The sequence below is a fragment of the Vipera berus genome (genome assembly GCF_964194415.1).
Source record: "Vipera berus genome assembly, chromosome: 2".
In the NCBI taxonomy this organism is placed as follows: Eukaryota; Metazoa; Chordata; class Lepidosauria; order Squamata; family Viperidae; genus Vipera; species Vipera berus.
In genome coordinates, this window is record NC_138203.1 from 129,145,447 (window position 1) to 129,169,786 (window position 24,340).

Sequence of the window (24,340 nt, forward strand, 5' to 3'; positions counted from 1 at the left end):
ATCGATCTCTCCATCCTCCCCGTTGTCTTCGCTTCTGTCGTCCACAGCGCTCTCGTGGTGAATGGACCCACTAGAACCGCTGCTGGGTCTGGAAGCATTCTTCCTGCTGGTAACCTCATGAGCCATTATATCATCTATTACATCTTGAAGACTCATGGTCGGTTTTGCCATTATCTTTTCCTGCAGCCATTCATCCTGCAGACCAATGATGATCTGGTCTTCTAAATCGGAAAATTTACACAAATGAGAGGCTTGACGTACTGCAGCAATGTATTCAGTCGCCGACTCTCCCAGTAACTGTTTCCGTTGGTAAAACTGTACCCGCCAGTACAGCTCAGACCGCTTGGGCAAAAAATGTCTGTTCAATTTGGCTGTAAGGTCATCGTAGGAAACAGCAGTGACCTGAGTTGCGTGCACAATCCAACGGCTATCTTATAGACGTCTGGACCGCTGATGCACAACAATGCTGCAGCTTTCATGCGGTCTTCAGTGATGCAATTTACCAGCAAATAGCCTTCCACCTGGCCCAGGTGTGCTTCCCATTCTTCTGGGTAACGAACATCGAATTCATGGATGTTTCCGAGCTTAGACATGCTGCCTCAGTCCTTGACAATCGTTCGCAGTGAAGAAATTAACTCTGTAACGTTCAGAGTGCAACAAAGTATCCCATCCTCCTCACCAGTGTTGTATATTGTCAGGACCACATGGACAGGAACAGACAGGATTCACAGCAACAGTCTTTATTGTGTGCAGGCAGGAACAAAGAACAATGGAACCCATCTGTAGCCCCCTTAAATACCTAGCCAGGTACATTCCCAAAACCAATCCCCACATCTGGAATTCCCGCCGAATGCTGACCAGCCAATCCGAGCCTTGACTGGCGCCACCTGTTGGTCCTAGTGGCTTGCTGTGATTGACAGTCCCCAGCATACACAACATAAAACAAACTAATGGGTCCCACGTGTATTTATTTTTATGTGAGTCGTGTTGATTGACTAGCATTTTTCTCCCGTTATTGTGGACTTGGAAATCTGTCTTGCTGCTTCTGCTAACTGGTCTTTGGCCAATATGTTGCAGACCATGTCAGAATACGCCGCTCAAGATGCTCGTCTGGGGCCCCTGGTTCGGGAACAAATACAGGACCGCCGGAGAAATAGAGTGTGAGTCTACTGTATCATCTCAAACTGTCTTAATTGTATTTGTGTTGTCAGAAAAGAGCCTGGTCATAAGTAGGATGATCATGGCAAAAAGCCCAGTTTCCTGGGAAGTCTGAACACAGGTATGGGCAGATGTCAAGTTAAACAATTGCAGCCAAATGTTTGCATAACAACTCAGACGTGTTGATATATACTTAGAAATAAAGAATTGTAACCGAGAGCCATAGAACAGTTGAATGAGTGGTTTACTGGACTACTTAGATCCCGGCAGTTTTAATACTGCTGCTGTGTTTTCTCAAAAACAAAGCCTCTGGCAGTCTGAGTAACCGTTGTGTCCTGACAGGGACTTTTCTCCTTTTTGAATAGGATAGAAAATGGCAGCAACTGTGCATCTCCAAAGCTACAGGTAAATTCCTGCCCTCTAGCAAGAGGTTCTTCAATTATGTTCTGATCTTATTTTCAAGCAGTTGCAGGTGCCGTTCCCAAGTGGACAAGCTTAATTTTGCTTGGTTGTTTTCACTGTGTGTGTGTGTGTATGTGTGTGTGTGTGTGTGTAAGTAAAAGAAGAATTCAAGAAGGGAAATAGCTGGGAAGACATTTGGACCTGCTACACGTGGTCATGCTTTCCTTTTCATTTTATGGCACAAAACCCATCTTTTCGTCGTGGCATCTTTTTCCTTTAAATCAGACATGTCAAACACAAGGCCTGGGGGCCGGATCTGGCCCGTGAAGTGTTTTCATGTGGCCCGTGAAGCCATCCTGGAAACAGTGAGGGAACGGCCCCCACTGCCTTGGCCCTGGCCCAGAGACCCTCCTCCTGCCAGAGACCCTCAGATCTGTCCCACTGCTGCCCAGGCCCCCATAGGCACCCTTGATGCGAACGATGTAGAGCTGGCCATGCCCACCCAGTAGGCCATACACACTCTAGCCACGCCCACCCAGTAGGCCACGCCCACCCAGGCCACACCCACCCAGCCCCCTGAGGGCAACCACAGTGCTGATGCGGCCCTCAATGAAATTGAGTTTGACACCCCTGCTTTAAATGTGTTCTGTACCAGCCTGCTACCGGCCTTGCAGAAAGGCAACCCCTGTACAAACGGCAGAGGCTGGAATACGTCTGCCAAATTTATTACACAAACAAACAACAAAACATGAAACAAGATACCGGAGCTTTGATCCTCTAACGGAGCGGTTGCTTTCAGCAAACCAGCCCTCCCCCAAACACTCCCTTTATAAGAGTTCAGGGCATGGCCTCTCTTTGCCTCCTTCCGAGAAGTCCCACAGCCTTTCTCTGCTTGCTCCTACTTGACTGCCTCCTGCGTCGGGCGTCCTTGAACAGGGCCAGCTGTGGGTCATCTTCATCCACACTGTTGGGCTCACACAGCTGGGTCTCCACCAAGTAAGAGGGGCCTGGCTGGGGGCTCTGCGGAGCCTCCAAGCCATCATCAGCAAGTTCTTCTTCAACACCCCCCTCCTCCCCCTCGTCTGAGTCATCCGAGTCATCCGACCCAGCTGCCGAACCCACAGGCTGACCCTGAATCACAACAAAATGCTTCCATTATACAGGGTCTTGCTTCCTTCCTCTCCCTTCATCTTCACACCTTATGACAGAGTGCTGCAGGCAAAGGGAACCAGGATAGATTCATCTCATTTTCTTTTCTAGAGAAAATGAGACACGCAGAGCAGTGGTGGGATTCAAATATGAGAACAACCGGTTCTCTGCGTGGATGCCGCCTCCAGAAGTCCATTCTGGGCCTGGGCAACAAAAAAAATTAGCTACCGGTTCTGCCGAAGTGGTGCGAACCGGCTGAATCCCATCACTGATGCAGAGGCAACTCAACATTTTCTCTCCCAACATCTGTCCCAAGGGTTTCTGACGAGAAGCTAAATTCTGTAAGCTGAATTACATGGCTTAATCCCGGTACAGGGATGTGTGTGCTAAATTTTCAAAGCACATTTTATCTTGCTAATTAAAGAGAAGAGAGAGAGAATAAGAACTTTACTCCTAGCCACTGTAAATCCTGGTTTATGGACCTTCACTCTCATTTCTATTATTTTCATCGAACAGAATGTATGTATTTGCTAGCCTATGACTTGAAAGCATTTCTTGGAAAAAAACCTGAATTTTCTTCATACATCTAGATAAGGGAAAGATTGGGAGAGAAAGAAAGGAGTACCAGTAGTCCTTAACTTATAACAGTTCGTTTAGTGACTGAAGTTATGATGGCTTAGCGACAGAAATGTTCAGCTCAGTTGTGGTTGCCAGTCAAGGACTACCTGTATTTTTGGACACCCACATTTGCATTAAGTATCTTTAAGGGACTGATGTGTGTGGTATGGGGAAAGGACTTTCCTGTTAAATTTTAGTGCGTATTAGCCATAAGCATCCACTTGTATTGTGCTATGATTTCCTGCATGGTAAGATTTTTTCCCCCCCTGTGTCTTCCCCCTTTTTCGTTCCCAGGTCAGGAATGTTGGGAACCGGTTTGCCATCCAAGAAGAAACTTTTCTGAACAACAGTTACACCGTGGGAATCAAGGACAAAGGTCATCATGATTTCCCTGCTTAGGTTTCAAACTGGTCTGCTTTGACACTGATTTTCCATTGTGTAACCAGAACAATTGTTACTGTGCCAAGATATGGGAGCTTGGCTCCATGAGATGATGGCAAGGTTTTGATTCGCTTGATGGGTTCTGCTATATCCTCTATCTAAGGAATAGCTTCTGTGCTAACACTCTTTCCTTTTCATCTCCCTCTCTAGTTTCATATGACATATACAGGCCCAACTATTCCTGCCTTACCAGACTGTTACAGGTGAATGCCTCAGTTCAGGAAGTCCTTGCATCATTAGCAGACTGTCAGGACTGGAACAAAGACTGGATCCTGGTCAAGGTTAATTCAGCAGGAGGTGAGCCCTCTGTAACCTTTGAGGTGCTGTTTCCTTGGGAAGATAATGAAGCCATGCTAGCTTTGCAGGAGTTACATGGAGATGCCAGTCATGTAAATAGGAGTTCCTTCATCCCAGGGCTACACACGACCCATCTGGAAAAACCCCATTCCAAGGACACACACACACAAAAAAAAACCCGTAACAATTTACAGCTGTTGGCTATCTGAAAGTCGTTTAAATGTTCTTAGTCCATGCAGGTCTGTCATTGGAAATTAACATCCTCAAGAATTTATCAGTAGCATGAGTCAATGGAAGGAAATTTCCCTACCCTGTTGCTCCTTGGTGTAGTCTATCTTGAGGCAAAGAGTAGTGGCAGCAGATGGTGTAGTTAGCAGGAGCTGCTGATGGTTCCCACCATAGTGTTATCAAGTCCTCAGTGGAATGAGCTCCCTCACTTTGGCTCCAGAGACATTATTAGAGTTTTTAAACAATGGGTAGGGGTGTCTGTGGAGATTCCCAGTCATCCAGGTCACAGTTATCCCAAAGATGCTTTTTTTTTCACGAGACAATTGGACTTTCTCGTTTTTCTTTGAAGATGTTTTGCTTCTCATCCAAGAAGCTTCTTCAGCTCCACCATCCAGTTAGAGCTGAAGAAGCTTCTGGGATGAGAAGGGAAACCTCTTCAAAGAAAAACAAGAAAGTCCAGTTGCCTCGTGAAAGAGCATGTTTGGGATAATGGGTAGGGATAGCAACGGCAATGAGCACACCACTGGAAGACCTGAGAGACAAGGCTGGGGACAGATCATCATGGAGAAAATGTACGTACTGTATATGGGCAGTAAGAGTTGACAATGACTTAATGGCACATAAATCCTATCAGGGGTAGCAATTTTGGGGGGGGGACGGATGTTCCTGCCTTATGCAGTGACAAGTGGCTCCACTATGGCAACACTGTCGTGGAGCAACTGAGGGTCGTATCCAAATTGGTGTCAATCATACATGTATTTCAGCAGTGTCAAAACCACAGCAGAAAGGATTCCCACATGTTTAAAGCTAAGGTGTTTGAGGCAGGGAAGAAGAGCGTGCAGGTTAGTTAGTTTCCATGAAATGATTCTGAGACTTCCTTTTCACATTTCTAGCAAAGTTTTATAATCTGAGGAAACTTATTTCTCTGATTTTAAAAAATTGTATCAGGAAGGCCATGCTTGAATACATATTATGGATGAATGTCCATGTGGCACTTGTTTAAATTTTAAAAAATGGCAGGCGTCTCTCACCTGAAGCATTGGGAGAAGAACAAGGCTGACATGAGTAGAGTATCTGATTCACTAAGGTAAAGGTAAAGGTAAAGGTTCCCCCGCACATGTGTGCTAGTCGTTTCTGACTCCAGGGGCCGGTGCTCATCTCCGTTTCAAAGCCGAAGAGCCAGCGCTCGTCCGAGGACGTCCCCGTGGTCATGTGGCCGGCATGACTAGACGCCAAAGGCGCACGGAACGCTGTTACCTTCCCACCGTAGTGGTCCCTATTTTTCTACTTGCATTTTTACGTGCTTTCGAACTGCTAGGTGGGCAGAAGCTGGGACGAGTAACAGGTGCTCACTCTGCTACGCAGCACTCTGGATTCGACCTGCCAAACTGCTGACCTTCTGATCGACAAGCTCAGCGTCCTAACCCACTGAGCCACTGCGTCCCTTTTTGATTCACTAAGACACTTCTAATTTTAAAATAATTTAAATCCTGTATCAGTTTAATCATGCTATGCATCCGATGGAGTTAAAAGCTTCTGGCTTTTAATAAAATTTGTTAGTCTGAAAAGGTGCTCCCAGAATCCTGATTTTTTCTACTGTAACCTATCTCCTCCTACACTGAGCTAAAGGAAGAAAGAGCAAGTTTACCTACCACTGTTACAGCGTGGTTTGTAACTTGTTTATCCATAACATTCATCTATCATGTTGAATGTTGGCTCAGCTGTTGTTTGTTACTATTCTTCTCATGCTTAAAATGGTCTGGCTTCCTTCAGAACACAAGAAAAAAAAAAGGCCCACATGTGGATTTATCTACATCTATCAGATAAGGGCAAACTGCCCCTCTTGAAGACCTCCAAGGTTGTCTGCCCTGGGGGGCCAGGCTGGTCACTCCTCACCCTTCCTTCATTTCCCTGTCTTCACACTTCCTTTTCCATGTTTATGCTGGGAAGGGCATGACCCCCCCTTCTCTTCCCCAGCACAGTTTGGCTCCTGACAGTCTGCCAAACAGCTGTTAGTCCAGCAGTGAAGCAAGCCATCTCAATGAGAAAAGCAGCCCACAAAGAAAAAAAAGTTTCTGCTCTTTTTCTATTTAAATGGAATTCTGCTCCCCCAGGAGGGGAAGGGCAGACCAAATCAAACTATATCTTGATGCAGAGAAGAGGTGATTTGTTATCCATGCATCTTTTAGTGGGGATGAGAAGAAAGTTGTACGTGGAGCTACATTTATATATGCATGCAGATGTTGATCCCAGCTGTCATTCATTCTCACATGCAGCCCTTGAAGACCCTACGAAAGGGTCCACTACTTAGGTTAGTTTTTAAACGCAAATCCACATGGCAGTTAATGTCATGTATGGCCAGCTACTACAGTAGTTGATTCTGGAGGAGAAAAAGATTTATTCTCGTGAGTGTGAAATGGGCCTCTTTGAATTGGAAACTAGAGCTAAATTTGCTAGCTAGGTAAGAGCTAGTGAAGTGAGCTGTGGTTTCTCTAGCATGGTTTGCTGGAGGGAAGGCAAAGAGACTTAACCATCAGTCAACATTGATGCTTTGCTATATGCTGCCTCCTCGTGGCCTGTTGAGAAGCAATTGTATTTCTCAACCTGCTTTCTAAAATTGGATTTTGGCAGATAAAGTTCTATTGCCCGTGGAAGCTTTTGGTGTGTTTACATCCCTGGGCTTGAACGAGAGACTTTTTGCTGTCAGTGTTCAAGAGCTTCACAACTTGGTGAGTATTTCTTGTAAATACACACAAACGGGAAATTTCCCACATTTTTTCCTATCCTGTTTGCCATTACCGCCACCCTCTCAGCACAATTATCAAAGATGTGAACCCTGGCATATAGAAAATGTCTGGAGGAAACTTTATAACCATAGGTAAAGGTAAAGGTAAAGGTTCCCCCGCACATGTGTGCTAGTTGTTTCCGACTCTAGGGGCCAGTGCTTATCTCCGTTTCAAAGCCGAAGAGCCAGCGCTTGTCCGAGGACGTCTCTGTGGTCATGTAGCCGGCATGACTAGACACCAAAGGCGCACGGAACGCTGTTACCTTCCCACCGTAGTGGTCCCTATTTTTCTACTTGCATTTTTTTTACGTGCTTTCGAACTGCTAGGTTGGCAGAAGCTGGGACGAGTAACAGGCGCTCACTCTGTTACACGGCACTCGGGATTCGACCCGCCAAACTGCCGACCATCTGATCGACAAGCTCAGCATCCTAACCCACTGAGCCACCGCGTCCCTTTTACAACCATAGGAAGTGGCTCCCCCCCCAGTAAAAATGTTATGCTGAATTGAAGCAATGAAGTCCATGAGGGGTCTATGGCCAACTCACCACAGCCACCTCCCTGTGGCCAACATGCCATGCTCAACTCACCGCAGGACAAGAGTTACAATAATATCAGAGAAAATGGTGAAATAGAACCATGAAAGAAAGGATGCCAGAGGAGGGACCAAATGAAATGTGAATGGCAAAAATTACAATAATTTTGTAATTATTTTAAAATAATTAAATGGAATTGTTGAATTGTCCTGCAGGGATATTTTCCTGTGGTGAGTTGTCCCTCAGCGAGTCGGCTGTGGTGAGTGGTTGCGGCGAGTTGACCCATTTCTTCCCCGAGTTGCATGAAATTGGAGAAGGGGTAATCTATATCAAGATCACGGAGGGAGTATCCCAAATCAGACTTTAAATTAACTATTGATGAAAAAAAACCACCCCACAGACCTTTCTCTGCATCCCTTTCACTTTGAAGCAAGATACCGATAAAAGATATTTCCAAACTGAGGCTGTATAATGATTCGGGATTTTCTGCATACGGTGTTGGAGTTACAGATTTGTGACAGAAGAATTATCTAGAACTGAAGATGTTCAGCCCTCTTTCCTAAATGCCAAACAAACACCCAAAGCTCCTAAAAGGCTGTAGTACAGTTGTGTGCAATGGGTGTGGTAGGATTCATACATCTTCACTTTTAGTGTGACCTGGGCTTAGAGTTCAAACGTTTCCTGAGGTTCCATTCTAGGACCCAGTATGCACTGTCTGCCTGTATGTAGCAAAAATGGCTTGCCTTTCTCCTTTTGCTCGCAAAGGCGCCTCACCCTGAACAGCTTGGTCCCAGTATTGGTTCCTGGGAAAGTTTGGATTTCATTAGTTCAAAGGACCTGGCTAATCAGTTCACTGAACATGACTGGAACCTCTTCAAAAGCTTCCATCAGGTAAGGAAGTTCTATTAATAAAGGGTAATATTTGTAGCTCAAGGTTGAAATGAGGGGTCCTTGGTGCTCTTTGAGCTTGCATGTTTTCTTACAGACCCTTCATTATCCAAACTAGGTAATGTCATCATTGCTAGTAAGGAGTGCTGTTAGTTTATATTCTGGTGTCTTGCCCTGTGTTGGTGGGGGTGGTCTTAACAGCCCAAACAAAGAATCTCTTAAGAGATCCCATCCCATCCCTATTCTATTCTATTCTATTCTATTCTATTCTATTCTATTCTATTCTATTCTATTCTATTCTATTCTATTCTATTCTATTCTATTCTATTCTATTCTATTCTATTCTATTCTATTCTATTCTATTCTATTCTATTCTATTCTATTCCTCTACGCTACTCTACTCTTATTCTATTCTATTCTATTCTATTCTATTCTATTCTATTCTATTCTATTCTATTCTATTCTATTCTATTCTATTCTATTCTATTCTATTCTATTCTATTCCTCTACGCTACTCTAATTCTATTCTATTCTATTCTATTCTATTCTATTCTATTCTATTCTATTCTATTCTATTCTATTCTATTCTATTCTATTCTATTCTATTCTATTCTATTCTATTCTATTCTATTCTATTCCTCTACGCTACTTTACTCTAATTCTATTCTATTCTATTCTATTCTATTCTATTCTATTCTATTCTATTCTATTCTATTCTATTCTATTCTATTCTATTCTATTCTACTCTATTCTACTCTACTCTACTCTACTCTACTCTACTCTACTCTACTCTACTCTATTCTATTCTATTCTATTCTATTCTATTCTATTCTATTCTATTCTGTTTTCTAATTCTAAATTCTAATTCCATTTGCCTACAAGGACTGATGCTCCCAATCCTGCCATGAGTTATTCACCCATCATTGTTGGTAATGAGCTGAGATTTCTGACTATTGCTTTGTGTTTAAAGTCAAGGCAAGCAGAGATCTAGCCGTTAGTATGCTCATTTGCAAGAGGAACTAAGGCAAGGCCTTGTGTCTTAGGACTGGAGCTTGGGAGAAATTTCCTGACTGTGGTGCTTTTTTTTTTTAAGGTGGAGTTGATTTACTACGTGGTTGGGCCACAGAAATTTCCCAGTGCAACCACAGCCAATGTGGAGCGTTTCCTGCGTCGTTTCAATGAGCTGCAGTTCTGGATCACCACTGAGCTCTGCCTTTGTCCTGATGTTATCAAAAGAGCCCAGCTGCTGCGCAAATTCATCAAGCTGGCTGCGCAGTAAGAATCTACTAATTACGAAAATATTGAGTCAGAGGTGGGCAGACTGTATGCTTACAAGATCTAATGCCTTTTCACGAACTCCTTGAGGCCTATCAGTCGAGAAAAAAAATAATAATTAAGGAATAAGATACCTTTTAGTATCAGCTCCCAAATTCCATTTTTGGTTTCTTCATCAGCTTTCTAGTTTCAGCTTTCTAATTTAAAACCATGTAATTCAGGAAATCAGCCAGCCTGACCGAAGGCAAGGAAGGGATTGAATGAGGTGTCATCCGTACAAAGCAGGTTGTCTATCCCTGCCTTGTGCTACTGCTGTTCTTAACCATTAGGATGACTCTCTCCCTTCGAGCATTGAAACCTCACCTTGGAGATCCCGATTGACTTTTTGGAGACCTCTGAAAATAATAATAATAAAAAAAAGATATTTCTTTCCATTGGGAGAGAACTTGTTGCTCTAGGAATGGAGCCTCTGCTGTTTTTCCCTTTGGAAACTCTTGCAATTTGTAATCGATTTTGTTTGGGATTTCCTTCCTTGGCTGAATGGTGTTTCTGCATTTTTGGTTTCAGCCTAAAAGACCAAAGGAACCTGAATTCCTTCTTTGCTGTGATGTTCGGCCTGAGCCACTCTGCTATCAGTCGCCTTTCTAGGACCTGGGAGGTACGTTTCTACTCTCCAAAGAAGGGGAAACAGTTGAATCGATATGCTTGGTCTGAAACTATTTACCTACATTAACGTGTGTTCAGGAGAGCAGTTTGTTGTTGTTATGTACTGGGCTTGTGGTGATACACCACGTGTGTTGCTGGAGCAGCCAACGGCTCTCCAGCATCCCAGACTGGCTGTCTCTGGTCCTGCAGTTGGCTATCTCCAGGCGGCTTGAGTGGATTCAAACCCATTGTCTGCTGCCTAGGGGCTAGACCAGGGGTAGGCAACCTCGGCTCTTTTATGACTCATGGACTTCAACTCCCAAAATTCCTGAGTCAGCATACCTGACTCAGGAATTCTGGGAGTTGAAGTCCATGAGTCATAAAAGAACCAAGGTTACCTACCCCTGGGCTAGACTATATATTGTGGCTGGTTGCAGCCCAGGTTTCAGTACAGTTCCAGCAAGAATAAAATATGAGTTATCCTGTACTCAGCCTCGTGTCGTCATTCCTGTACCCAAGAGCCCACGACTTAACAGTTGTATCTTCCAGTTTCACATTTACCACTTTGAAAGGCTCTTCCCAGACCTGTTACCATTTTTATGGGGTCCTGGTTAAGGAAAGGAAGGAATGCAGAATAGCAATCACAGCCTGAATGTATGTGTTTATGGGATATGAGGATGATCTGACTACAACATCTATCTAATCAGAATAGAGCTGGAAGGGACCTTGGAGGTCTTTTAGTCCAGCCCCCTACTCAAGCAGGAGTCCCTATATCATTCCAGACAAATGGCTGTCCAATCTCTTCTTAAAAACCTCCAGTGAGGAAGCAACCATAACTTCTGAAGGCAAGCCGTTCCACTGGATAATTGTCCTCACTGTTAGGAAGTTTCTCCTTAATTCCAGGTTGCCTCTCTCCTTGATTAGTTTCCATCCCTGTTTCTTGTCTTGCCTTCTGGTGCTTTGGAAAATAAATTAACCCCTTCCTTCCTGTGGCAGCCTCTCAAATATTGGATTACTGCTATCATGTTCCCCCCTAGTCCTTCTTTTGGAGCAATCTCTGCATTGATTGCTAAGGTTGATTCAGCTGAACTGGCTGGTTAGGTTGGAGTCTTCTTCCTGTCTCGCTTGCTCCATGTGTGTCCCTCTTGAAGCTGTGCTCAGTTCCCAGATTGATGGAGTAGACTGATCAAGGATATGTGTACTGTGTATGTGTAGCCATAATAATGAGTTTGGGATCAAAGAGGCAGGCCTGAAAAGCATTTTCGCATATACAAGATCTTCTGGGAGATTCATTAACAGGCCTCAACAATCAGTTATTGTGTAAGAAGTAAAGGATAGCAGCAAAATTAAAGCAATTAATGAAAGACCATGTTTTCCAGTATCTCAAATACATAAGGAATGCCCAGAAAGGAGAATCTTGGCTTTTCCCCATTGACATTTATTTATTATTTATTTGCCGCCCATTTCTCAGACAATTCTTTTCAGAAGAAGTTAGATTCTTAGAAGCTGGGAAGAGGGTGATGAGCCATAGAATTCCAGAACAGGAAAACATCTGTGTATTAGAGTTGCATATTTGATGCAGTGAATCAACGCAAGTTGAATGTAATAAAACAATGGATAAATCAGGTATTGCTGCAACTTTTTAAACTGTGACGTACCAAATCCTGTAATAGGTCCATTTGTGGGCTGTCATACGTTGTGAAGGGATTAAACTGTTGCAACTGTATGATTTATCTGTCCCAAGCTGAAGTAAAGTTGGCTCAAAATGGGCCAAAATGAGCATTTTAGGGGGATTTGGAAAACAGATGACTCTGAAGTGGGTTGTGGAAGAAATGCACCATCTCCATATGGGAGGTAACTCTTGGAGCACTGTGGCCTCTTCTATTCTTGATTCAGAAGTTGTTGTGGAACAGTATTTATATGGGAAAGATATCTGTTTCATATCTGCTTGTGGCAAAGTTGACACAGTAGAGTGAATAATTGCATATAAAATGGTGTTAAGCAAAGGAAATTGCAAAAACAAGTTGAGATTTTCCTTTAAAAAATAGTTTGCAGAGTAGAACATTGAACATGTGTGAACACTGAAACATTGGGGATTTATATGGCTGCCTAATTTACATTGTAAGCCTGGATGGTTTACAGCCCTCTCTGAACTAGACAAAAAAATTATTCAAATGTAAAAGCAAACATCGTTAACAGTGACCTGGCTCACATTCATACAGATTCATAGGAAGATTATTCATCCTAGCTCCCAATGCCTAGGAAAATTGCCAGATTTTGAAATTTCAACTGGATGGACCTTAAATCAGCCTTAAGAAGGATTACGCCTGCTTGTTTATTTTTGTGGTTCATTTCTATGATTTAGTTTTTGTTGAATTTTTTAAAAATGTTTCGTAGCGTGGATGTGGTATTCTGATCACTAACAGATCACACAGGCAGCAAGTGGGTTATTTGCATGTTCTGCCACAGAACAGAAATTCAGTTTGAGAAGCAGTGCAGATTTCTTCCCTAGAAATTTTACTGAGCACAAATTGGTGAGACACCCTTGGGTAGCCAAGGCTCACAGACAATTCACATCCTTTTAGTTCAAAGGGAAAAAAATTACTCAGGTTGAGAAGTTATATCATTATATGAGCTTACTTTCAGTCATTTCCTTTCTTGACAGGATGAGATTTATGCCAAATAAGCAAGGCCTTTCTTGGTCAATTTAGGCCAACCTCTTTGTCCAAAGTTGACAAAGCTTTACGTTGTTCTGCATACATAGGAAAATTCTACCAATGGGTTTGATATGTCTGTTCTCTTTCACGGGTGCAAAGTCCTACATGAACAAATACAAGTTGAATGATTTCCCTAATTTTCTGCATTAACTTATTAGCCATTCTTGACAAGCCTCTCTCTGATTTTTCTTCATATTACAGAAACTTCCACACAAGACAAGAAAGCTATATGGCACTATGGAACGGATGTTGGTGAGTGGAGAGATGTTCCTTTCTATCTTTGGAAATTGTTAGGAAATTGTTGTGCAGAGGTCTCCTTGTGCTACCAAAGAGTTGCACAGACAAGGAAGGGTACTGAGAGCAGTAAGAGTCACACAGTAACCACAAGAGTACACTGAGTTGTGAAAGCAGAAAGTACTTTACTTTGAGGTGGTGTAAGAACAAAAATGCACGGTCAAAAATAAACAGTCCAGGTCATACACAATAGCAACAGTCCAAGGAGTAATCCAAAATACAAAGTCTTCTTACCGGTCCAGAGGTCAATACACAGTTGTACAGGTTTATCACAGTAGTAAACCAACAGGACAGCAAAACATCTTAAAGTCACAACATCATGGTTAATATATTTTCAACCCAACATTGTAGGCTATCACCATATGCCTAACAGAAATGTTGTTTCTTCTCTCATTTTACATAGTATCCCCACTATATTTCCCATTTTACAGATGGGCAACTGGTGCCGAGAGAGCGGCTTGTGCCAGTTTTATATTAGGAGTTGCAGCCAGACTTAAGAGTAGTAGTTTCAATGTTAGTCAGAATAATTTACATGCTGACTCTCAGGTGCTCAACAGTTTATCAGGATCCTTCCACAAAAAGATAACAGTGTCTAGCCTGATGGAACATAATCTGCCTAGACCAGGATCCGAAGTATTCTGCAACTTCCTCTCTTTCTCTTGATAGACTTTCTCACAAAGGTAGGAGCTCAGTTCTGTTGGTCAAATTTAGATCTCTCCCTGAATGGATTCAATGAGAACTCAATTGCTTTGGCTCTTAATTTCAAAATCTGCTGAGGAATTCAGTAGATGAATGAAAATCTATTTCTGGACCTCTGAAGATCCAAGGGGTTGAGTATTATGGAAGAGAATCCCTTATATAAGCTTAGCAAACTTTTCTGGAGATTGGATGCCACTGTGCAGTCTTGCCTTAGGACCTCAACATCACACACACCCTGTCCAACTCACTATTAAATATTGTCCAAAATCTGGTGATAATTGCCATTATGACACTCAACACTCAAATTCCAAGTTGTATTGAATCTCCATTTAAATTATGCAAGATTTTGGCACTGTAGCATGAGGTTTCTTGTGACATAGTGATCTAATGAGGCTTAGCTAGTTTTTCCCCCTCCAACTATATAATTCTGAATATATATTTAGGGACTTTGCATAAGCATGGAAGCTAGCAGTGGACAGCCCAAGGCTTCATTTCCCCTTGTTGCAGCCCTTAGATTCAACTCTTACCAGATAGTACAATTTTCTATAGTGTTGCACCATCTGAAGTCTGGGAATGCATGAAAATGTCATAAAGTAAGCCCTAGAGTAGGTGACAATGTATGGCAGTAAAAGCTGGACCATAAAAAAGGCTGAGCGCCAAAGAATTGAGGCCTTTGAATTATGGTGCTGGAGAAGACTCCTGCGAGTCCTTTGGACTGCAAGGCGATCAAACCGGTCAGTCCTAGAGGAGATCAACCCTGACTGCTCTTTAGAAGGCCAGATCCTGAAGCTGAAACTCAAATACTTTGGCCACCTAATGAGAAGGAAGGACTCACTGGAGAAGAGCCTAATGCTGGGAAAGATTGAGGGTAATAGAAGAAGGGGACGACAGAGAATGAGGTGGCTGGATGGAGTCACTGAAGCAGTAGGCGTGAGCTTAAATGGACTCCAGAAGATGGTAGAGGACAGGAAGGCCTGGAGGAACGTTATCCATAGGGTCGCGATGAGTCGGACACGACTTCGCAACTAACAACAACAAAGAGTAGATGAATCAGTTAAAAACAAAACTGAGCAATAACTCCCCAAGCCCAGCTCTGTTCATATTCTGTAGCCTTCAGCTACACCCTCAAAAGTTAAATCTGGCCATTGATCTCCAAAAGATTGCCAAGGCCTGTTAATTCTTCAACATCAGATGAAGCCAGACAATTGAAAAATGGGTTTGGACAAGCCAACAGTCTGCCTAAAGCATGTTTGACTACAAGCATCCCATCTGATTTATCCTTTTTTCTTTCTAGGATCCTTCTTGGAATCACCGTGTTTATAGACTGGCTGTGGCTAAGCTGTCTCCGCCCATGATCCCTTTTATGCCCCTCCTTCTTAAAGGTATAATTGAAGGAATCCTATTGAATATATACACAGGTGCAGTTTTAAGTAACTGACAAGTAAAGCCTCAAAATAACCATAGTGTCAGGACCCACCCCAAACCACGTCTTAGGAAGACAAAACACTTGGAGCCAAATCTTAGTCCAAAAGGAATCTTTACTATGACATGCTTGGTTGTAGGAATACAAGACAGGACTTAATATTGTTCTACAAACTAAACCTTTATAAAGAGTTCCCGGTTCAACCCCCCCTTAACCCCATTTGGTCAGTCCCCCATCATTTACCTCGTATCATCCCTCTCGTGGGAAAAAGGAACTTAGCACCTTTTATGTTTATTGCTCTCTTCCGTGACACAAGCCAGATGCTCCTACCATAACCCCCCCTTTTTTCCCCAGTTCAAAAGGCTTCTCTTTTCCTTTGAAATGCCTAATACAGGCTCAATACACATTCGTTCCCTCCTCCTCGGGAGATGGCAGAATCCATGGAATAATGTTTTAAACATACATTTATGAATATGATATAAATGGATTCTGACACATAGCTAGTTCAGAGGTTCTAAAACAGACATGTCAAACACAAGGCCCGGGGGCCAGATGCGGCCCGCAAAGTGGTTTCATGTGGCCCGTGAAGCCATCCTGGAAACGGTGAGGGAACGGCCCCCCGGCCCAGGCCAGCCAGAAGCCAATGTACAATTTCATGGTGGTCATCTATGCTGAAATACATTCAGTCTTAGCTCCACAAGGCCAGCTGGAAACAGTGAGGGACCGGCCCATGCTGCGTCGGCACTGCCCCCTGGGTGCATGCTGGGGAGGTATCACCCTTTGTGAGGAATGAAGAAATGCACCATCGCCTGGAAGTGGCCAGCACATGGCCCTGCCTACTTTGGGCAGGCTAGGGCCTGGGCAGCGTTGCGCTTCTCTTCAGATTCATGCCACCCGGCTCAGCCTCTCGGCACTGTGAGGACAGCCCCCCGCTGTCTGCCAAAACCGGGCAGGCTGGGGGCTGGGCAGCATTGTGCAGGTAACATCGACTCTCATGCTGCTCATGGCATCCCCTCCACCAGAGCATACCAAGCCGGATATGTGAAGTAGGCGAGAGTCATGTGCTGGTCACTTCCAGGCGATGATGCATTTCTTCATTCCTCACGAAGGATGACACTTCCCCAGCTGCGTTTCTTGCCTGTTTTTCTCCCTCCCTCATCTCAAATATTTTCCTACCACTCTGTTCTAGGAAGGAAGGCCCCCAGGCACCTTTGATGTGAATGATGTAGAGCTGGCCACGCCCACCCAGTAGGCCACACCCACCTGGCCCGCCAAGGGCAACTGCAATGCTCATGCGGCCCTCAGTGAAATTGAGTTTGACACCCCTGTTCTAAAACATGAAATGTAAGGCAACTACACTGAAACCAAAGAAGCAGCTGGCAAATTAATTCTACTTTTTTTGTCTATGTACATCAGACATGTCAAACACAAGGCCCGGGGGCCAGATGTGGCCCGCGAAGTGGTTTCATGCGGCCCGCGAAGCCATCCTGGAAACAGTGAGGGAACGGCCCCCACCGCCTTGGCCCTGGCCCAGAGACCCTCCTTCTGCCAGAGACCCTCAGATCTGTCCCACTCCTGCCCAGGCCCCCATAGGCACCCTTGATGCCAACGATGTAGAGCTGGCCACGCCCACCCAGTAGGCCATACGCACTCTAGCCACGCCCACCCAGTAGGCCACGCCCACCCGGCCTCCTGAGGGCAACCGCAATGCTGATGCGGCCCTCAATGAAGTTGAGTTTGACACCCCTGATGTACATATTTAAGAATTTACCGAAAGTGAAGCTTGAGGAACAAAAGGTTCCTTATTCAAAAGTTTTCAAGCCTGTCTGAGAATTACAAAAGATAGATGGTCTCCATTTTTGTTTTGGCAACAAATGATGAGGTACTTGCATTCACTTTGCAGATATGACCTTCATTCATGAGGGCAACCGTACCTTGGTGGAGAACCTTGTCAACTTTGAGAAGCTGGTGAGTAGAAATATGGGGCAGGGAAAATTGAAGTAGACTGGCCGCTGTCCTGTTTTGTGAATGAAATAGGACATTTCATTTTGGGGGAAAAAAATTCACTAGCTGGAAAAAACTACTCTGGTGTTCTGAGAAAGAAGTTGGTGGCGCAGTGCTTAGAATGCTGTATTGCAGGCTGATTCTGCCAACTGCCAACAGTTTGATTCTGAAAGGCTCAAGGTTGACTCAGCCTTCCATCCTTCCGAGCTCGGTAAAATGAGGACCCAGATTGTTGGGGGAGCAATAGGCTGACTCTGTAAACTGTTTAGAGAGAGCTTGTAAAGCACTGTGTAGCAGTATATAAGTCAAAGTGCTATTGCTAGTGCTATTTTGACTGCATGTCGGGGCATCTTCAGCATGCATGCTGTGTTAGTTGGTTTTTCAGTCTACCAATAACTCGATTAGAGAAAATAGAGAGAAAACAAGTGAATAACTTAACACAAGCCCATATCTATCCTGTACAGCGCATGATGGCCAAAGCTGTTCACCTTGTACATCACTGTCGGAGTCATCCCAACCGTGAGTATAGAAGTCTGCCGAGATCAGCCTACACACTGCAGTCTAGAATGGTTGCCACACAGGATTCTTGCACAAATACAGTTTCCTGATGAAATACATTGATTTTCTCCACCCCTTTTAGTGTACAAAGCAGTTTTCAACCATTTTTGAAATGTTAATGTTTCATCTATTTTTAATTCCAGTAAAAATTAAAAATTTAGCTCACCCCATTCCTAAGAAAGTCATACAGTTGAAAAGGGAAGATTTACAGGTGATCTGAAACAGAAGGTGAGAGAGATGCATCAAGAGAGAAATAGCTTTCCTGGCTGGATGTTTTACAAGGATGCTTGCATTATAATAATAGTGTCAGGACCCACCTCAATTCGCATCTTAGGAAATAAGAACTCTTGGATGCAAGTTTAGTCCAAAAGGAAAATGTTTACTAGGATGGAATCGATTGTGGCAATACAAGACGGAATCTAACAAAGTTACATTTCAATCCTATATAAAGCATTCCCATTTCAGCCCCTCCCCTCATCCATTTGGTCAGGCTCTCATCATTTGCTTAGGTGTCAGGCCCTTCCATGGGAAAGGGAACTCTCCTTGGTTTTATGGTTATTGCTTTTCTTTTTAGTTGTAAATGAAGATGCGATCCAGATCTGTCTCTCCCCCTCCCTCCCCCAGTTCAAATGTTCCCTGTTGTTTGAAGATCGCCTAAAGTCTATCCTCTCCCCCCCCTTCGGAGAGATGGCAGAATCCCCAGAATAAGCACATTGTTCTACCTATACATTTATGAAATGTGATATAAATGGATTCTGACAAATAGCCATTTCTGTTAGAGCTGGAATGTTCAGGAACATAGAAAAATGTCTTTGCAGATGACAAAGAGCAGAAGTTGGCAGCAGCTGGCTAGGAAATAACGCATCCCCACTCTGTGAACCTCTGACTTCCCTTTTTCTTTTTCTTTTTTTTACTTTTCCTCTTCTCCCTTTCTTCAGTTCCCCTCTCCCCCTTGCGGAGTCGTCCCCAACACCTCTTGGAAGAAGCTCGGGCAATGCGCACCTCAACCTGTAAGCAAGTGAATTGGGGAAGGGTGTGTGTGTGTGTGTGTGTCTCCTGTCCATGCGTTTAACTGTAGGTTTTTTGTTTGGAACCGTCAAATCTTTGCATGATTTATATTGCTCTCCTTTTCAAAAGTGTGCATTGGTATTTTCTCCCCCCACCCTGCCCAATGCAAATATAACAACAGTTGTTTCATAAGGACAATGTCCTAACAAGAGGTTTTCATGAAAAATTCCTTGGAAATAACTATAATTCCATGTCAGAGTTCTGAGTCTGTGTGCAAAAGGATCTGGATTCAGCCCCTGGAATCTACAAGTCCGTGGAAATGGATAAACCTCCTAAATCTTGAAAATCCACTGCTGTTTAGGCTGCAGCGAGGGATAAGCAACCCCTCGTCTACGGGCCATAAAAATAGCCCACCTCCACCCCAGCCACAGGTGTCTTCTGCCAAAAGTTGATGACAAACTTTCAGCAGCATATGTGTTTGTGAAGAGGTGGAGTATTGGAGCGTTGGAAAAAGTAAAATAGTTGGGTCTTAATGCACTCCTTTGCTCTAAAATAACCATTGTCTCTTACACCTATCCCCCAGAAGGCCAACAAAGCTGGTCGCCGTTTTTCAGGAGACTTTGTTACATCACTGGCCACATCTGTCTTAGAAGCCAACAAAAGAAATATTCTGCCTATTTAACAACTCTCTTGCTCAATATAGCTAGGAAACTGATCCTTTACTTAGTGGTGCTCTAGTCTTTCTGCCTCTTTCAGTACTATTGTGGATGATAGACTTCCTGGTTTGTTTCCTTTCAGGCTCAGAACAGTCCTTCAGCACTCGAAGTCCAGCTGCAACCTGGGCTCATATCCAGCCTCTGAGAGTGATTGACAGACAGAAGGAACTTTTGCGGCTGTCACGAGACCTTGAATCTTGATGCTGGAAGGTTGCCCAAGCAAGGACATAAAGCGTGACGAGGACTGTTTGGGAAGGCACCTTCTTGTGGGTTAGGCCAACTCTCCTCACATTTGGCCAGAGGAAGATCTCGGAGCAGATGAGAAAGTTCCTCCTATTCTGGTGGCACATTTGATCTGTCCTGATAATTGAAAAATAGGTGACATCGCTGCAGAGCCTAAGGAATGATGTACCACCTGCCTCCTGATGAATTGTTATTTTCTGACTTGGAGTTTCCTCTCTTCTGCCAGGTTCAAATAAGATTCTTTAAAACATTTGAATTGAGCCATTTCCTTCCCCCCTCCATTTGAGTTGATTGAACTAACGAGCAGAACATACTGATGTATTTATTTATTCATTAAATTTATATCTTGCTTTCCTCCCCGAGCTCAAGCAGAGTACACAGCATTTCCCACTTCAAGTTTTTCCTTACTGGTGAAGTAAGCTGGACTGATGGCATATGATGGACTCAGAACTGGATTTTTCTGCTCCTAGTCTAGCGCTTTCACTTCAGTGAGACATCACATCTCTTGTATGCAATGTCAGTAGGCAATTTGGTAGAAATGTGAGCACCAGAAGGTTGCAGGAGATACAGGAATGCTTCTTAGAGTGCGTACAAACTGCCGTTCATGCCAATGGAAGCTTTGCCCATAAAAAAATGTGGAGTTGCAAGCATCTTCTATCACAGCAACAGGTAGGTGTGCAGGAATTACCCAATCCAAGCATCCACCTGCCTGCCCTCCTCATATTGTCATGGAGGCAATAGCAAGGCTGGGTGAAGAGGGTTGTAAAATCTGGAGCTGCCCTCCCACCCCCAGATGGGGAGCTTCTAAGCAGATGGCAGGCTGAAATAGATTAGAGGTGAGTGAGGGTTACAAGTTGTCTATGCACCAAAGCACAGAGTATGAGGAATAAACAGGGTGAATTAGAAATTCAAGTAAATGAGGGCAGCTATGATATTGTTGCCTTTCCGGAAAACTGGTAGGATGAAACCCACAAATGGAACATACAGCTAGGGGGATTAAAATTATTTAAAAGAAACAGACCAAATAAAAGAGGAGGTGGAGTTGCACTACATATAAGAAATAACTACATCTCTACAGAAATAAAGCACAACAATGATGAAAACTGTAAACTTGAATGCATTTGGGTCAATATAAAAAGGGGGAAAATGACATTGCCATAGGTGTATACTATAGGCCACCCAACCAAACAGATGAACTTTTTGCTAGTCAGTTAACTAAGGTATGTAGGAAGCACATCACGATAGTAACGGGGACTTTAATTATTCTGACATCAACTGGGAGACAAACTCTGCACCAAGTGGAAGATTAAACAAGCTCCTGAAAAACCTAGCAGACAACTTTGTCTCCCAAAATGTAGAGAAGGGAACTAGGGGATCAGCTATATTGGAGTTAATTCTCACTAACAGAGATAAAATGATACAAGTGTTGAAGCTTGGGGGAACCTTGGGGGGGGGGGAGTGATCATGCAATATTGGAATTCAATATTATGCATGCACAAGTAATAGAATAGAACAAAGTGAGGAAAGCTAAGGCTCAAAATGAACTAAGGCTTGTGACAAAAGTAACAAAAAAAACCTTTCAACATGTAAAACAAGAAAAATGTCAAGGAAACAATTGGTCCATTAATGGGAGAAAGTGACAAGAAGGTAGCAACAAGCAACAAGGAGGAGGCAGAACTTCTTAACTCATTTTTTTTGCATCCGTCTTTACACAAAAGGAAAAAACAGCCCAACCTATCAAAAACAGTACTGTAAAAAAACAGATTATGAATACAAGTTAAAATGGGCAAGAAAATGATGTGAGCACCTGTCCATCCTAGACGAGTTGAAATCACCAGAACCAGTTGGACTACACCCCAAGGTTGTGAAGGAACTGGCAGATGTGATATCTGAACCACTGAACTATATTTTTCAAAGTTCCTGGAGCACTAGGGGACCACCAGAGGACTGGAAAAGAGCTGATGTAGTTCCCATCTTAAAAAAAAAAATAAAAAAATCTAGGAAACAACAAACCTAACAGCCTGACCTCAATACCTGGGAAGATTCTGGAAAAGATAAACAATAAATCGGCGAACAACTAGAAGCAAACAAAATCATAACCCAAAACCAACATGAGTTTGTCAAAAACAGATCATGCCAGACAAATCTTATTACATTCTTTGACAAAGTGACAAAATTAGTGGACTAGAGGAAAGTTGACCACAACCTACTACTTGATAAGATAGAAAAATGTGGGTTACACAGCATCACCACCAGAGGGATTTGTAACTGGCTGACCAACCGCACTCAACGTGTAGTCCTCAATGGAACTGCATCTACATGGAGGGAAGTATGCAGTGGGTTACCACAAGGTTCTGTTTCATCAATGATTTGGATGAGGGATAGATGGGGAATTCATCAAATTTGCAGATGACACCAAGCTGGCAAGAATAGCCAACACTTCTGAAGATAGGCTTAAGGTACAGAAGGATCTTGACAGATTTGAACATGGGTATAGTATAGGTCAGGGGTAGGGAACCTTGTTTCTTTTATGACTTGTGGACTTCAATAACCAGAATTCCTGAACCAGACTCAGGAATTCTGGGAGTTGAAAACCACAAGTCATAAAAGAGCCAAGGTTCCCTACCCCTGGTATAGGTGGTACCTGACTCAATAGTAGTAACTGCGAGAGGGATCCCGGAGTCCTAGTGGACAATCACTTAAATATGAGCCAGCAGTGTGCTGCAGCTGCCAAAAAAGCCAACATAGTGTTAAGCTGCATTAACAGAGGGATAGAATCAAGATCATGTGAAGTGTTAATACCACTTTACAATGCCTTGGTAAGGCCACACTTGGAATACTGCATCCAGTTTTGGTCACCACAATGTAAAAAAGATGTTGAGACTCTAGAAAGTGCAGAGAAGAGCAACAAAGATGGTTAGAGGACTGGAGACTAAATCATAAGGAACGATTGCTGGAATTGGGTATGTCTAGTTTAATGAAAAGAAGGTCTAGGAGTGACATGATAGCAGTCTTCCAGTATCTCAGGGGTTCCCACAAAGAAGAGGGAATCAAGCTATTCTCCAAAGCGCCCGAAGGCAGGACAAGAAGCAATGGATGGAAACTAATCAAGGAGAGAAGCAACCTAGAACTAAGGAGAACTTTCCTGACAGTTAGAACAATTAATCAGTGGAACAACCTGCCTCCAGAAGTTGTGAATGCTCCAAAACTTCATTGGTAACACTGCAAGTTTTTAAGAAGAGATTGGACAACCATTTGTCTGAAATGGTATAGGGTTTCCTGCCTGAGCAGGGGATTGGACTAGAAGACCTCCAAGATCCCTTCCAACACTGTTATTCTGTTAAGAATCAAGAAGTTGTGGCTGCCCACTTCTGTTTCTCCATCCAGAAAGTGAGTGCTTCAATTTGCCTGAGACAGATATGGTGTTTGATAGGCAAATCCATCTCTAGGGTAATGTGACTTTCTGTCAATCAATGAGCTAAAGAGCTAAAGAGGTTTTCAGGTGGGACAGTCTACTTGAATAATGGAACTCTGTGTTAACTTAAGAGACTTTCAGGGGACCAGACCTTCTCATAGGGTTATGCAACTCTAGATTAACCAGCTGTAGACTGCATCACTGAGAATTGGATACGATTGAACACAAGGAATGAAAAAGACTAAGCAAAGGATTTTTGATTGGGCAAGTCTACCTATTAGCGCATGTAGTTCCCTATGTGCCAATTGGTATATTGGGTAGAGAGAATTTGAGCAGGCAGGTGGTACTGGTGGTGATGGTGGCAAACTGGGGAGCTTTGGCAAGCCAGAGGTTAAAACAGCTCCATGTGAGCCAATGGACATTGGGCCCACAACCCTTCTCCTAACAAGGATTTTATTGCATGGTGATTTTTGTAAACAATATGTTTTCTATATTATCCTTTATTTTTTTATTCTGATTTTGTAATTATTCCATTTTGAATATATAACTTTAACATATCATTTTGTATGAATCTTCTGTATCTCTAATGCTAATCTAGGGCTGGGTGGTGGTGTAGGAGCTTCTAACCTAATTGGACCTGCAGATTCTTTAGACCAGCCAAAGGCAAGAAGAAATATTTTAGGTTCTTCCTAATCTTCCATATTTTAATTTCAATCCTTTTTTTTTAAAAAAATGTATAGAGAGAGTCAAAGCCTTTTGCAGCAGTAATTGCTTTCTTTCCAATTTCAGTAGGAAATGCAAGCTGAATTTGCAAATCCTTAACGAATATGGCAACCAAAATAC

General features: G+C 43.3%; 1 protein-coding gene across 4 annotated transcripts in view; it reads left to right on the top strand.

Moving 5' to 3' along the window:
• The window catches only part of RAPGEF3 (Rap guanine nucleotide exchange factor 3), a 74,210-nt gene extending 50,220 nt beyond the window's left edge, over positions 1–23,990 (top strand). For 3 of the 4 annotated variants that reach the window (XM_081317629.1, XM_081317631.1, XM_081317628.1), the window contains exons 15-28: positions 1,078–1,160; positions 1,524–1,563; positions 3,622–3,703; positions 3,919–4,065; positions 6,925–7,022; positions 8,378–8,503; positions 9,594–9,775; positions 10,343–10,433; positions 13,339–13,389; positions 15,425–15,512; positions 17,457–17,521; positions 18,022–18,076; positions 19,054–19,125; positions 19,922–23,990. In XM_081317629.1, the coding sequence (XP_081173755.1) occupies positions 1,078–1,160; positions 1,524–1,563; positions 3,622–3,703; positions 3,919–4,065; positions 6,925–7,022; positions 8,378–8,503; positions 9,594–9,775; positions 10,343–10,433; positions 13,339–13,389; positions 15,425–15,512; positions 17,457–17,521; positions 18,022–18,076; positions 19,054–19,125; positions 19,922–20,040 (1,299 nt within the window). In that variant the 3' untranslated portion in view covers positions 20,041–23,990. Of the gene's footprint in view, positions 1–1,077; positions 1,161–1,523; positions 1,564–3,621; positions 3,704–3,918; positions 4,066–6,924; positions 7,023–8,377; positions 8,504–9,593; positions 9,776–10,342; positions 10,434–13,338; positions 13,390–15,424; positions 15,513–17,456; positions 17,522–18,021; positions 18,077–19,053; positions 19,365–19,921 lie in introns of those variants that run through there. The other variant, XM_081317630.1, reaches the window with a different exon arrangement.
• The last annotated feature ends 350 nt before the right edge of the window (positions 23,991–24,340 follow it).